The following is a 12410-nucleotide window of genomic DNA, read 5'->3' as shown; positions in this document are numbered from 1 at the left end:
TCTACTTTGATTTCTACATTCACTTACAGGTTTGAAATTGGAATTTTACCCCGAAAGTAGTACATCATGTTAGGCCGACCCTGGCGTAAAAAGGGCTCCCCCATAGGACATACATCCGAATTATTTAAATATCTACTAACTCATGTCTTTTTCCTTTTTCTTGAATAAATTACAGTAATTTGACAGAAAATTCATTCCTAAATCAGTTTCTTTTTTCCACTATCAAGTATTTTTCACAATAGCTACCCGAAGGAGTCCCATCATTACCAGGTCCCGAAGTAGAGGCTTGAGACAGCCTGTAAACATGATTTCAGTGCCAGAAACTTTGGAAAGATCTGCTATAGTTATGTCACCGGACTTCATAGCATTGTGAGTTCAGTTAAGTGAAGTACTTGGCAAGTTCAGTGAGTTAAGTGCTGAAATGGCCGTACAGAGGCATGTAATTGATCAGTTGGCCGCAAGTAATAGTGGTGGTGGTGTCCCGAACGACCAAGAACCTGTTGATAATCACCCATCTGCACAAGACCATCAACCATCCCACATATCCAATGCCTAAACAACTTTCCTTCCTACTTTCGCTAATTCTCTTGAAAATACCTTTACCCGACTAAATTCAGACTTTTCCTATATGCATCCGAATTATACATTGATGAATCCAACCAGTAGTCAAATCCTTCAAACCCATCCAGAAACTAATCTGAACATTCCTCCCAACCCTCAGGGACCCCACCACCACATTACATAGCCTTTTGTACTAGATATTGCATCTTAAGGGAAGCCGACAATGGAGGAACAACCCGCGCCTATTGACAAGGACCTGTTGAGAAGGTTGGATCGATTCGACGAATTTATGAAAAAGAATCAAGGATTGAGCAGGCATGGTGGGTTGGACTACAATGAATTGTGTCTTTTCCCAAATATTCAGCTACCATTGGGATTCAAAACTCCCAAATTCAGCAAGTATGATGGAACTGAAAATTCTAAGACGCATCTCAAGATGTTTGCCAATAAGTTAGGTAAACCCGTGGATGATGAAAATTTGCCTATGCGTTTATTTCCAGAAAGTTTGGAGAGAGATGCTTTAGATTGGTATTCAAATTTAAAGTCTGGAGAGGTCAAAACCTGGTTGGATCTATCAACAGCTTTTGTGAAGCAATATGAATTTAACTGTGAGTTGGCACCAACACGAACAACACTGGAGGGTACGAAAGAAAGCCATCGGAAGATCACAAGACCTACGGAAAGCAATGGAGAAAGTTAGCTGCCAAAGTGGAGCCTCCTATGACTGAGGAGAAAATTGTTCGTACTTTCATCAAGACTCACGATCCACCCTACTTTGAAGAGATCTTTCGCATGACTGGAAGTTCGTTTGCTGCTATCATTAACAAGTTGGAGGAGTATGATGAATTTATCAAAGCAGGGAAGATTGTTAATGTGTCTGCATTAAAGTTGCAATTGGATGTTCTACAAAATCAAAACAATAATGGGAAAAAGCCCACATTCAAGAAGAAAGAAGGAGAAACTGCTTTTATATGGGATCAAGGCCCGTCTTTTAGACCCAAAATCTGAAACCATCCCACATATTCTGTTCCTTATCCATATTATCCTAACCCTCAACCAGTCTACCACACTACTACCCAATTTCATCAATCTCGACCAAGTCACTTGAATATTTCACCGTTACCTCCAACCCCATAACCTATCTTTCAAAATCACTCATGTCCCATTTATCATCCCAGACCAACCCTGCAAAATAATAACCCTTCTCAAAATCCTTTTCAAACCAGCGGAATCCAAACTCAGAAGCAATTTCGAATCTTCACCAACTTGGGCTGACCTATTGATCAATTGTATGAGCAGTTAAAAGCAGTTGGAAAAATTGGCACCGTTCCTCCCAAACTTTATTCCAAAGGCATTCCTCCAAGTTATGATGCGCAAGCAATCTGTGCTTATCATTCTGGGAGTCCAGGTCATATCACTGGCAATTGTTGGATTTTAAAATATAAGATTCAAGACATGATTGATTCTGGAGACATCCTTCTTAAAAGAAAGGGAGAGCAAGGACCGAATGTCAACAAGAATCCTTTACCTGAGCATGGGAGCACTGTGGGGGTTATTATCGCTGATGAAAACTTTATCGATCCCACTCAGTACATTATAGATGAAACTGAGATGTTTGGCGTAATGGAGACCGACCACGTGAGAATGAGAAAATTGATGTCTGCTGAAGAGTCCATGACTAAGGATAATATTGAGAAAAAGTTGAGATCTTTTGTGTTTGAAAAAGAGGAACCATTTATAGTAGAAAGAGGGCCTTCCGAGGTTGACAATTCTAAAGCTCATTTTATTCTGGATCTACCATCTTTTGAATGGGATATATTAGAGCCTGTCATTCTTGAATTTTCGGAACAAATGCCTATCAATAACTTGCAAGAGGTGTCATGGAATTACGAGGAGTCTATTCTGTTGATTGGAGATAAAAAATGCTTAAAGGAAGAGGAATTTACTATTACCACGTCTGGGAGAATTGTGAAAAACTCTGAAATTGATGTTCAGTCTAGAACCAAGGTTAAATCTCCGACGCCCAAGCCTCTTGTGTCTGAAAATGAAGTTGTGAATTTTTTAAAGATGTTGAAGAGAAGTGAGTACAAAATAGTAGAACAGTTGGATATGATGCCTGCTCAGATTTCTTTTCTGAATCTTCTCTTGATCTCCGAGCTACACAGTGAAGCATTGCTCAAAATCCTGAACGAAGCTCAAGTACCTAAAGATATTCCGGTGGATAAATTTTCTAATATTGTGGGAAATGTACTTGCTGCTAATCATATCGCCTTCTTCGATGACGATCTGACTGCAGAAGGGATCGGCCATAACAGAGCCTTGTATATATCTATCCGCTGCAATGGAAAGCTGTTGCCGAGAGTCTTGGTGGATAATGGGTCAGTGCTGAATATCTGTTCATGGAACATTCTCACTAAACTTGGATTTATTGACGTTAAACTCCGCCCGTCTGCAACTGTGGTTAGAGCGTTCGATGGTTCAAGGAGAGAATCTATGGGCGAAATAGATCTGGTATCGGAGATAGGCCCTGCTCAATTCCAAGTTACTTGCCAAGTAATGGACTTCTCTAGTGTTTACAATATTTTGTTTGGAAGATCTTGGATACATGTTTCCAATTTAGTGCTATCTTCTCTGCATCAAATGTTGAGGTTTATTGTGAATGATCAATACATCACTGTGTTTGCTGAGGATGACTGTACCATGATTGTTGATACAAAATTCAAAAGTGAAGACAGAAAAAGGACTCCAATTTCATCTCATATATTGCTGACATCGTCTCTGTGGGTTGGGTATCCAAAGATAAGTCGTTGACTAAATCAGACTTGCCAGAAGCCAGTATTATGATGGCTAGGGAGATGATTCGAGGTGGATATGAAATAGGAAAAGGTCTTGGGCGGGAATTGCAAGAAATTTTGGAGTCAATAGAGATCCCGACGCAAAAAGATATATTTCGATTGGGATTTCATCCAACTGCCAAGGATAGAAGAGAAATGCAAGTTCGAAAACAAGTTGGAAAGAAGGGTAAACAAACAGTCTTAAATGTCCCACCGCTATATCACACTTTTTCTCGTCCATCAGAGGTGATCATGCCAGAAACAAAGAATCCTGTGGAGGAGATTGAAGTGGATCTATCTCAATTATTTGTTGGGATCATTTGTAATGAGGAGCCATCAGAGAATTCAGAATTTTTGTCAATTACCGAATGAGCCATTCAGAATTGGACTGCTGATTATCTTCCCTTTCGAAGGAAATTTCGATAAATTTAAGGGGATTGCCTTTTGTCTAGATTATATCCAGATAAGACGGTAGTTTGGATCTTTTGTTAAAACAAATTGCTTTCATTCTTTGAACCTTTATTCTCATTTCAGTTAATATAGATTGTTTTGTGCAAGGAAATAAAGGTTTGGGCTAGATATGTCTTTAAATAGCAATCATGTCTGTATATTTATCTTTTTGTGAAGTCTTGATGCATTTTGAATTTAATGAAATGGAAGGCTTCTCCTGTTTTTTCTATTTATTTATTATGTATATTCTATTCTATTTTCAGATGGTCACAAATAAAATTCTCTGACCCTTTGGATGTCACCATTTTGGAATTCGATGGCTGTAATCTCGATATCTCTCATGAATTTGAAATCATGCAATCTGAAATTCAAAATGAGAGCAATACTGAGGAAGAATTTGAGTCCATTTCAAGGGATTTAAAACAGTATGAAGAGAAATCCAAACTCAACTTAGAAAAAATAGAAATCATCAATATTGGCACTAAGATGGAGGTTAAAGCAGTTAAAGTCAGCATTCATTTGAATAAGAAACAGAAGGAGGAAATGATTGAATTCTTAATGCTATTTCAAGATGTGTTTGCATGGTTATATGATGATATGCCAAGGATCTCTACGGACATAGTAGTTCACAGGTTGCTAACTGATCCAAATTTTTTACCTGTAAAGCAGAAGCCACGTAAATTCAAACCAGCAATGAGTCTTAAGATAAAGGAACAAATTGTGAAATAACTCAATGCCAAGATAATCATGGTGTCTCATTATCCCATCTGACTATCGAATCTTGTGCCAGTGCCTAAGAAATTTGGGGAGGTGCGAGTATGTATTGATTACAGAGATTTGAACAAAGCTAGTCCAAAAGACGATTTTCCTTTGCCAAATATTCATATTCTTTTGGACAATATTGCTGGACACGAAATTGAATCTTTTGGTGATTGTTTTGCTGGGTATCATCAAATCTTACTGGCAAAAGAAGACAGAGAGAAAACTTCTTTTATCAATCCATGAGGAACCTTTTATTATCGAGTGCTGCCTTTCGAGTTGAAGAATGTTGGAGCTACTTATTAGAGGACCATGACTACCCTGTTCCATGACATGATTCACAAAGAGATGGAGGTTTATGTGGATGATATCATAATTAAATCCAAGAAGGTCGAGGACCATTTGGTTGATTTAAAGAAACTGTTTGAAAGGTTGAGAAAATATAATTTAAAGTTGAACCCTGCGAAATATGCTTTTGGAGCTCCAGGTGACAAATTATTGGGTTTTATTGTCAGCAAAAAGGGTATAGAGATAGATTCTGTGAAAATAAAAATAATTCAAGATATGCCCATTCCAAAAACTCAAAAAGATATGAAGAGCTTTCTTGGAAAGATCAATTTCATTGGCCGATTCATTGCACAGTTAACCTCTACCTGCGAGCCTTTGTTCAAATTGTTGAAAAAGAATGCGCCGATGGATTGGAATGAAAACTGTCAGCAAGTTTTTGATAAGATCAATAATTACTTATTAAATCCTCCAGTCTTAGTGCCACCTCAGTCAGGAAGATCTCTGATTATGTATTTATTTGTTCTCGATGAGGCTGTTGGATGCGTTCTGGGACAACATGACGAATCTGGGAGAAAAGAACAAGCCATCTACTATCTGAGTAAGAAATTTATAACATATGAGGTCAACTATTCTTTCCTTGAGAGAAGTTGTTGTGCTTTAGCATGGGCAGCTCAGAAGTTGAGATATTATTTGCTCGGTTATACCACTTACCTGATTTCTCGTTCTGATCCTCAAAAATATCTGTTGGGAAAGTCGATGCCCACGGGACGCATGGCTAAGTGGCAAATGATCCTTTCTGAGTTCGACATTGTCTTGACAACACAGAAGGCAATCAATGGCCAAGCCATAGCAAATTATTTGGCAGAAAATCCAAGAGAGAATGATTACTAGCCATTGCATACCTATTTTTCTGATGAAGAAATTTTGTTCATTGGAGCAGTTGAGGACATGAGTGAGCAGTATCTTGGGTGGAGGTTATTTTTCGACGGTGCATCGAATTCTTTTGGAACTGGAATTGGAGTAGTTTTAGTGTCGCCTGAAGGAAAACAATATCCTACTACTACCAAATTACGATTTTCTTGTACCAACAATATGGCCGAGTATGAAGCTTGTATTTTTGGATTGAAAATGGCATTGGATATGGAGATTAAGGACCTGATAGCATTCAGTGATTCCGATTTACTTGTGCACCAAACGCTTAAACAGTGGGTAACTCGAGATTCAAAAATTATGCTGTATCATTGTAATTTGCTTAGCTTGGCCAGCAAATTCAGGAATTTGGAACTCAGACATATTCCCCGCACTTGTAACGCCTTTGCTGATGCTTTAGCTACTCTGTCTTCGATGATCCAACATCCAGATGAGTTGGTGATTGAACCTATACAAATTCAACTTCAGGATAGGCCAGCGCATTGTCTGGTTATGGAAAGGATCTCTGATGTTCGCCCCTGGTGCAATGATATTAAGGAATTCATGAAAATGGGATCCTACCCTCCTGATGCTGATTCTGTTGTAAAAAGTTTCTTACGCTGAATGTCATCAAGATTCTTCTTGAATGGAGAAGTGCTATACAAGAAAACCTCTGATTTGGGCCTTTTGAGATGTATCAATGAAGAGGAAATCGATTTTATGATGAAGAAATTGCATAGTGGGGTTTGTGGACCACACATAAATGGGCATCTACTGGCTAAGAAGATCATGAGATCAGGGCATTTTTGATTTACTATGGAGCATGACTGTAAAGATTTTGTCAGAAAGTGTGTCAAATGTCATATACATGGTGATGTCATACGTGCTCTCCCTACGGAACTGCATAACATGACTGTTCCATGACCATGCTCAATCTGGGGAATGGATGAGATCGGAACTATTGATCCTCCTGCCTCGAATGGGCATCGATTCATTCTAGTGGCGATTGAATATTTCACCAAATGGGTTGAGACCGCATCTTATAAGCATGTGACTAAGAAAGTGGTGTCAGATTTTTTAAGAAATAACATCATCTGTTGTTTTGGCGTACCGGAGACATTAATCACCGATAATGCCAAGAACCTCAATAACGATATGGTGGATGGGTTATGTGAACAATTTAAGGTCAGACATCGCAATTCTCCCATTTACAAGCCTCAGATGAATAGAGCCGTCGAAACCGCAAATAAGAATTTAAAGAAAATCGTTCGCAAGATGACTGAAGCATACCGGGATTGGCATGAGAAACTGCCTTATGCATTGATGGCTTACAGAACTACTATCAGGACTTCTACCGGAGCAACTCCTTACTCTCTTATGTATGGAATGGAAGCAGTATTGCCTACAGAAGTTGAAATTCATTCCTTACGCATTTTAATGGAAGCTCAGATAGAAGATGCTGAATGGGTCAGGAAACGCTATGAGTAGTTGTCTCTAATTGATGAAAAGAGGTTGAATGCCATCTATCATGGACAATGTTATCAGCAACGAATGGCTCGTGCTTACAATAAAAAAGTTAAGCCCTGTTTGTTTGAAATTGGAGATAAGGTCTTGAAACGGATTCTTCCAATGCAAGAGGAGGCTAAAAGGAAGTTTGCTCCCAATTGGTAAGGGCCATTCATTGTTAAGAAAGTGTTATCTAGAGGAGCGCTTATCCTTATGGAAATGGACGGTCAATTTTTTCCCTAACCAATCAATGCAGACATGTTCAAAAAGTTTTTTTATTTGATTACAAAAAAATTTTTCTTTAAAAATATTGCAAGAGACGGATTTAAGGCATACTTCCTTTCATTTTTCCATTTCAATATCCTATCCCTAATTTTTTCCTTTTGACTTTTCAGAACCATCTTCCTTTTTCGCTTGGCATTCCCATAAGATCACTAACCCTATACTGGGGCAATTTTTTTTTTAAAAAAAAAAGAGAGAGAAAAGAAAAATAAATGAAGGAAAGAAGAAAGAAGAATAAAAAAATAAAAAAAAAGAAAAGAAAAGAAAAATAGAGAAAATTTGTGTGAATTGAACTGGGGCAAATTTTATCTCTTTCCAACCCAGAGCAAGTTTTTTGAAAGAATGTTACCTCAAATGATTGCTAACCTATCATATGATCCACTGTCAAGATTTTCAAGCCTTAACATTTCCTTTACTACTCTATTTGATCCTAATCACAAGAGCCAAAATTGCCGACTTTCATATTTTGCAGTATTTTGAGAAAAAATTTTCTTAATCAATTGGCAAATGATGTAAATACAACTTTTCTGAAATATTTCAGAGATGATTGTTTCACTGATGCCACAAATTCTCAAAATATGACTGGATTGATACAGTTGGGGTTAAAATTGTCTTGTCTATATTTCAAGGTGAAAACTTGAAAGGACACCTTCAAAAAAAAAGAAAAAAAAAAGAAGAAAAAAAACCAAAAAAAAAGAAAGAAAAAGGAAAAGGGGTGGGGGTAACCTTAGTGAAAACCCAAAAGGGCACTGAGGTAGGGTTTTGAAATACAAGAGGATCAGCAACGAATAAGAAGATGCTGAGGTCTGAAAGTTGGTGACTATGTTGATTTGAGTCTCTTTCATACTGTTGTTCTTTTGCCAACAATGAATACCAAAATGGATGACGTCGAAGGGGTCAGATGGAGCATTTTTTTTCATCAAAGGTCGTCCTCTAAATATCTATCCAACTTTTGATCCTTGGACCCATGTTCATAACTTCAACAATTTTGTTTTACTATCCGATTTACTATTTTATTTACTTATTATGTATCATTGTGTATTTCATATCAGCATTATTGCATGATAAATAATACATTTTTCAATTGTTTATATTTCTCATTTATTGTGTCTCACTCAAAAGACAATCCCCTATAATTTATCCAAATGGAGTCAGGAAATTGAAGGTCCTATGATAATAATGCATGGATAATTGACATTTGACAGTTGCAAAGATTTTGGAGGGGTTGTCGACCGAACCTAAGGGAGCGATTTGTCGATATTGAAACTCATGGTTGCACGGCTCTCAAGGCAAAGGGATCACATGGTGGTGGCAGTGTTTCTATCACAGTTGTTTCTTTTCCTTTTTGCAGGAAAAACTATATGACACAATACTGGTTTAGTTGAGTATGATTCACACTGGGGGTAGACGGTAGAAGGATTGAGTTCCAAGTTCCACTGTACATTTCCGAATAAAGAAAAGAAAAATCATTATTCTCTTTCTTTTAAAATTCGAAAAATCAAAAGAGTTGTAAGTCCACTAAGTAAGTTTTTCTTCGTTTATTACCTTTTGAGTAACATGCATTCTGATCTTTTAGTTCGTTAGCATAGAACTTGTGTTTTCATTTATTCCATTTTTATTTTGTTGGATTTGAATTTTATCCCACCAATCTCGGCAGGTTCGGATTTTATCCCACTGACCGTTTTTAATTTCGTTGGATTTAGATTTTATCCCACCAACTTCGGCAGGCTCGAATTTTATCCCACTGACCGTTTTTATTTTTTCGTTGGATTTGGGTTTTATCCAACCAATCTCGGCAGGTTCGGATTTTATCCCACTGACCGTTTTTAATTTCGTTGAACTTGAGTTTTATCCCACCAATCTCGACAGACTCGAGTTTTATTCTACTGATCGTTTTTAATTTCGTTGAGTTTGAGTTTTATCCCACCAACCTCGGCAGACTCGAATTTTATCCCACTGACCGTTTTTATTTTTCGTTGGACTTGGATTTTATCCCACCAACCTCGGTAGGCTTGGGTTTTATCCCACTGACCGTTTTTAATTTCGTTGGGTTTGAGTTTTATCCCACCAACATTGGCAGGCTCGATTTTTCTCCTACTGACCATTTTTAATTTTGTTGGGTTTGGGTTTCATCCCACCAACCTCGGTAGGCTCGGATTTTATCCCACTGACTGTTTTTAATTTCATTGGATTTGGATTTTATCCCACCAACCTCGGCAGGCTCGGGTTTTATTCCACTAACCGCTTTCACCAATCTTGACAGGTTTGGGTTTTATCACACTGACCATTTTATTTTATTGGGTTCGGGTCTTATCCCACCAATCTGTTATTTTCTGACAATCAAATTTAATTTCTTGTTGGCGAGTCTCAGCGTTTGCTGCGCACTCTTCTACCTCCCTTCTTGGAGCGTAACGGCGTCTCTCTGCGCATCTTTTCTAAATCATGACAACCCACTTTTCTTGACTATTTGATTAATAATTATGCTTTATCATTCATTTTGTATTTCATGTTTAAAAGTTCTGAGAGCTCAGACTTCTTCGACTTTGCAATGATCACAGATGGTCAATGTACTTGTTTCATTGTGATTCACTTGTACTCGAACTACGTTTGACCTGATTCTCATGATGGAATACGTAGGCAACTCTATATGAGTTCGGTCATTTCTTTTGCAACATTATTGCATCATTTTTGCCTAATAATTATAGCCAAATGTTTGGCTTGATTGTTTTAGCTCAGGCGCAGGTAGAAGAAGCAAGTGAGTGTTTTGGTGTCTACGTCTTTGTCTTGAATTTTTTCGAAACTCTAGACAAAGAGGGGTAAAGTGTAGACACCAAATTTTTACTAAATTTTTACCAAATTTTTGTCAAAATTTTATGTGATAAGTCATTTATTTTCTTTCATTTTAATGTATATTTTTCTCATTTTTTTTAAGTTTATTTTAAGAAAAGGAAATTATGAAAAAGAAAAAAAATCAATCAAAATCAAAAGCAAAAAAAAAAAAAAAGATCAAAATCAAATCATGACTAAACTTACACATTTTCATCATTTTCCCTACTAAATACACTTAACCCATTTTACACTCAATTCCTATGACCTTTCTTTTCATTTAGTAAAAAGCCATCATTTGAAAGAAACCAAACCCATTTGACTCCCCCTCGGCCGTTGGTTTTTCTTCCTCTCAATACTCAACATTTCCCAGATACACAAGACACCAACTCCACTCTCTGAATTGGGGCTCTCGGCTTTTTCTTTGTTCCCAACAGACAAGCCACAAAAAAAGAAGGAAAGCACTCTTCCTCCTCCCAAGTGACTCTTGGCCCTCCTCTCTCTCGAAAAAAAATTGCCAATACAACTCCATATACAAAAACACTCCCTCAATTCCCTCTTCCTCTTGGTTCTCCTCTCCTTTTCCCCCTCTCAATCTCACACACACACCTACTATCTAACAGTCCCTCGACAATATTATCCCACAGTTTGTCGCCCCGTGGGACCGTGGGTTTTGTTCTTGGCAGTGCTGGACAACACAACAGGCACCCGCAGGCTACCTCACCAAAAGGCATCGTCAAGGTGGGTGATACCACAACAGACTTATCAAAACAGCCCAGACTCTCTCCCTAACCGATGTGGGAGCATGACACTCCACCCCCCTAGGGGACCCAGCGTCCTCGCTGGCACACCGGGGTCGGGAGTCGGCTCTGATACCAACTCTAACAGTCCCTCGACAATATTGTCCCACAGTTTGACACCCCGTGGGGCCGTGAGTTTTGTTCTTGGCGGTGTTGGACAACACAACAGGCACCCACAGGCTACCTCACCAAAAGGCTTCGTCAAGGTGGGTGATACCACAACAGACTTATCAAATCAGCCCAGGCTCTCTCCCTAGCCGATGTGGGAGCATGACACTCCAAATTTGGACCATTTCTCGATTTGTGCGTGTCATCCTTGCGCAGGGGCCATGCTAATCTTCTCTGTATCGTTCCAATTTTATCGGATGTCCCGAAGGATGGAACCAAAAACCGAAACAAGTGAATGAAAGAGGAAATCGAACAAAAGTACCGGCAAAGATATATGCCTTAGACAACCAACAAGCTCTTGAGTCATCTGAAGGTAAAAATTTCGAGGACGAAATTTCTTAAGGGGGAGAGAGTGTGAGAACCCGAAAATTTTCATATTTTCTAGGCATTATTTTATTTTTGCCTACATTTTTATACTTGCCTTTAAAATATTAAAGTTTCTATAAATTTTTATAAGCAAGTACAGTGTTAAATCATTTTCCTAGTATAAGTTAGTGTACGTTAAATTTGAAGTGCATTATGGACGTGAGACCCGTTAGTGCGGTAAGTGCGATAAATTTTGGAGCACTAGTTAGAGTTTTGCTAAGTGTTATTATTTTCCAAGGTGCTAGGTGATAATTAGGGATTAGCTAGAAAGATTAGTGTTGGAAGACAATAAGATAAGGATTAATCTTGGCTAACCACTTGTCTTAAATTTATTGGACTTTTGACTTGGACCAAGGACTTTCTTACCTCTTGAATAAAATCAAAATTTGACTAACATTTTCTTCATTTTGAGCTTCCCTTGGCCGACCCTCTTGAGGAGAAAAACAAGGAGAGAAACTTCAATTTCTACTTCACTTGCTAGCTTGAATCTTGAGTTGTAGCCAACCAAAATTGAAACTACACCACACAAGTGCTTATTAAGGAAGGTTGAAGGAGTTGGTGGAGTGATTGTGGGAGGAAAGATACTAAGCTACAATTTTTCTTGAGTTTCCAAGGTATTTTGCCAAGAACCTCATCTTTACTTCAATTAATTGCTAATTAG

General features: G+C 38.1%; 2 protein-coding genes and 1 non-coding gene across 3 annotated transcripts; 2 read left to right on the top strand and 1 right to left on the bottom strand.

Annotated features, from left to right (window-relative positions):
• The first annotated feature begins 1281 nt into the window (after positions 1 to 1281).
• On the top strand, positions 1282 to 3372 carry LOC113770147. The gene is made up of 2 exons (XM_027314533.1): positions 1282 to 1461; positions 1861 to 3372. The coding sequence occupies exons 1-2, from the start codon at positions 1282 to 1284 to the stop codon at positions 3370 to 3372; spliced, it is 1692 nt and encodes a 563-aa protein (XP_027170334.1).
• A 2468-nt stretch (positions 3373 to 5840) lies between these two features.
• Positions 5841 to 6425, top strand: LOC113770114. The gene has a single exon (XM_027314484.1). The coding sequence runs from the start codon at positions 5841 to 5843 to the stop codon at positions 6423 to 6425; it is 585 nt and encodes a 194-aa protein (XP_027170285.1).
• Positions 6426 to 11493: 5068 nt separating this feature from the next.
• Positions 11494 to 11599, bottom strand: LOC113753051. The gene has a single exon (XR_003464960.1). It is a non-coding gene; the product is annotated as a U6 spliceosomal RNA (small nuclear RNA).
• Positions 11600 to 12410: the final 811 nt, after the last annotated feature.

This window comes from Coffea eugenioides, chromosome 1, assembly GCF_003713205.1.
Source record: "Coffea eugenioides isolate CCC68of chromosome 1, Ceug_1.0, whole genome shotgun sequence".
NCBI lineage: Eukaryota > Viridiplantae > Streptophyta > Magnoliopsida > Gentianales > Rubiaceae > Coffea > Coffea eugenioides.
Note: the sequence above shows the minus strand (reverse complement) of the source record. Positions and strands in the feature narration are given on the sequence as shown.

What these genes read in the sequence shown, in the direction of transcription:
- LOC113770147 (XM_027314533.1), top strand. Translation starts at nt 1,282, where the DNA reads ATGACTGAGGAGAAAATTGTTCGTACTTTCATCAAGACTCACGATCCA. An exon ending in CATTAAAGTTGCAATTGGAT is followed by an intron (nt 1,462 to 1,860) that starts GTTCTACAAAAT and finishes TTGTATGAGCAG; the next exon opens with TTAAAAGCAGTTGGAAAAAT.
- LOC113770114 (XM_027314484.1), top strand. Translation starts at nt 5,841, where the DNA reads ATGAGTGAGCAGTATCTTGGGTGGAGGTTATTTTTCGACGGTGCATCG.